The 1,444-nt window shown below is 49.9% G+C and overlaps 1 protein-coding gene across 1 annotated transcript; it reads left to right on the top strand.

Moving 5' to 3' along the window:
• Positions 1-419: 419 nt before the first annotated feature.
• Positions 420-1,111, top strand: LOC126988338 (probable ATP-dependent RNA helicase DHX35). Its single transcript, XM_050846396.1, has 2 exons — positions 420-448; positions 836-1,111. The coding sequence occupies exons 1-2, from the start codon at positions 422-424 to the stop codon at positions 1,109-1,111; spliced, it is 303 nt and encodes a 100-aa protein (XP_050702353.1). The 5' UTR covers positions 420-421.
• The last annotated feature ends 333 nt before the right edge of the window (positions 1,112-1,444 follow it).

The following is a 1,444-nucleotide window of genomic DNA, read 5'->3' as shown; positions in this document are numbered from 1 at the left end:
AGAAATGTCGCTCAGAGGAAGATTTCTCAAACCAGGTAAGAGAGCAGTAACGACAGACCTCACTTTAGTAACATCTGTTTGTACATAAGTTTGTTTGTACAGCGAGAAATTAATACAATATGAGTTTAAGAAAGTCCTATAAATTAATAAAATTGTGTTTAGGAAAATAATTTGATAACCTCTCTCTCTCTCTCTCTCCCACCACCACCACACAGGCGGTCCGGAACGGCCGGTGATGGGAAAAGCACAAGGCGTGCCTGTCGTGTGTGTGTGTGTTCCTCCTCCTCCTCCTCCTCACCAGTACCGGATGGTCCTGGCGGCTGGGGTGGTCGCCATCCTGGGCCGTGAGGTGGGATATGCCACTGACAGCCACGCGGCCACCCGGGGTCACGCCAGATCAACCTGATGGGGACTGCATGGGATGATGGCAGACCCGTTGCTGAGACAGGTATGGGGTGTGGAGGGAAGTGGGGAGGGTGGAAGGAAGGAGGAGGTGTAGGTTAGAAGAGATGGAAGGAAGGAAGGAAGGAAAGGGAAGGGAGGGAGGAAGAAGGAAGGGAAGGGAAGGAGGGAAGAATTTGGAAGGAAGGAAGGGAAGGAAAAGAAGAAGGATGAGAGAGAGAGAGAGTGATAGATTTTTCCTTCTTCCTCTTCCTCCTCCTCCTCTCTTCCTCCTCCTCCCTTCCCTTCTCTTCCTTCCCTTCTCTCTCCCCTTCTCCTCCCTTCCTTTCCTCTCTCCTTCCTTACCCCTCTCTCTCTCCATCCCCTCCTCTTCCCTCCCCCCCCTCCCCACACCCCATACTAACCCCCCCCTCCCCCCCTCTCTACCCCCCAGTATAGCGTCATTCTCATCGATGAGGCTCACGAGAGGACCCTTCAGACCGACATGCTCCTAGGCCTATTGAAAAAAGTGCAGCGGCGGCGGCGGGACCTGCGGCTGATCGTCTCATCCGCCACGCTGGACGCCGAGCAGCTCTACCGATTTTTCAACCGGAACGACACAGCGGACAGGGCCAAGGACACAGCGGCTGTCTTGGCGGTGGAGGGCCGAGCCTACCCAGTGGAGGTGTTCTACTTGGAAGGTGGGTGGAGTTTGGTGGAGTTCGGTTGATTTTGGTTGTTTTATGGTTGATTATGATTGAGTTTTCATTGGGTTTGGTTGATTTTGGTTAATTTTGTGATCATGGTTGATTTTTGTCGGGCTTTGGTTGACTACAGTTGATTTTTGCTGAGTATGGTTGATTTGGGTTGATTACAGATGACTTTGGTTGATTGCACTTGATTTTTGGTTAACTAGGGTTGAAAACGGTTGACTATTTGGTTGATTACGGTTGATTTCTTGATTAATTACGGTTGATTTTGGTTGATGCCTTATTATTACTCATTTTAATTAACATCTGTATCTTCTTCTTCACTCAACACCTCTCATATCCTCTCACGTCAT

This window comes from Eriocheir sinensis, chromosome 69 (genome assembly GCF_024679095.1).
Source record: "Eriocheir sinensis breed Jianghai 21 chromosome 69, ASM2467909v1, whole genome shotgun sequence".
Taxonomy (NCBI): Eukaryota; Metazoa; Arthropoda; class Malacostraca; order Decapoda; family Varunidae; genus Eriocheir; species Eriocheir sinensis.
The sequence above is the reverse complement of the archived record's forward strand: the minus strand, read 5'-3'. Positions and strand labels throughout refer to the sequence as shown.

What these genes read in the sequence shown, in the direction of transcription:
- LOC126988338 (XM_050846396.1), top strand. Translation starts at nt 422, where the DNA reads ATGATGGCAGACCCGTTGCTGAGACAG. An exon ending in CAGACCCGTTGCTGAGACAG is followed by an intron (nt 449 to 835) that starts GTATGGGGTGTG and finishes TCTACCCCCCAG; the next exon opens with TATAGCGTCATTCTCATCGA.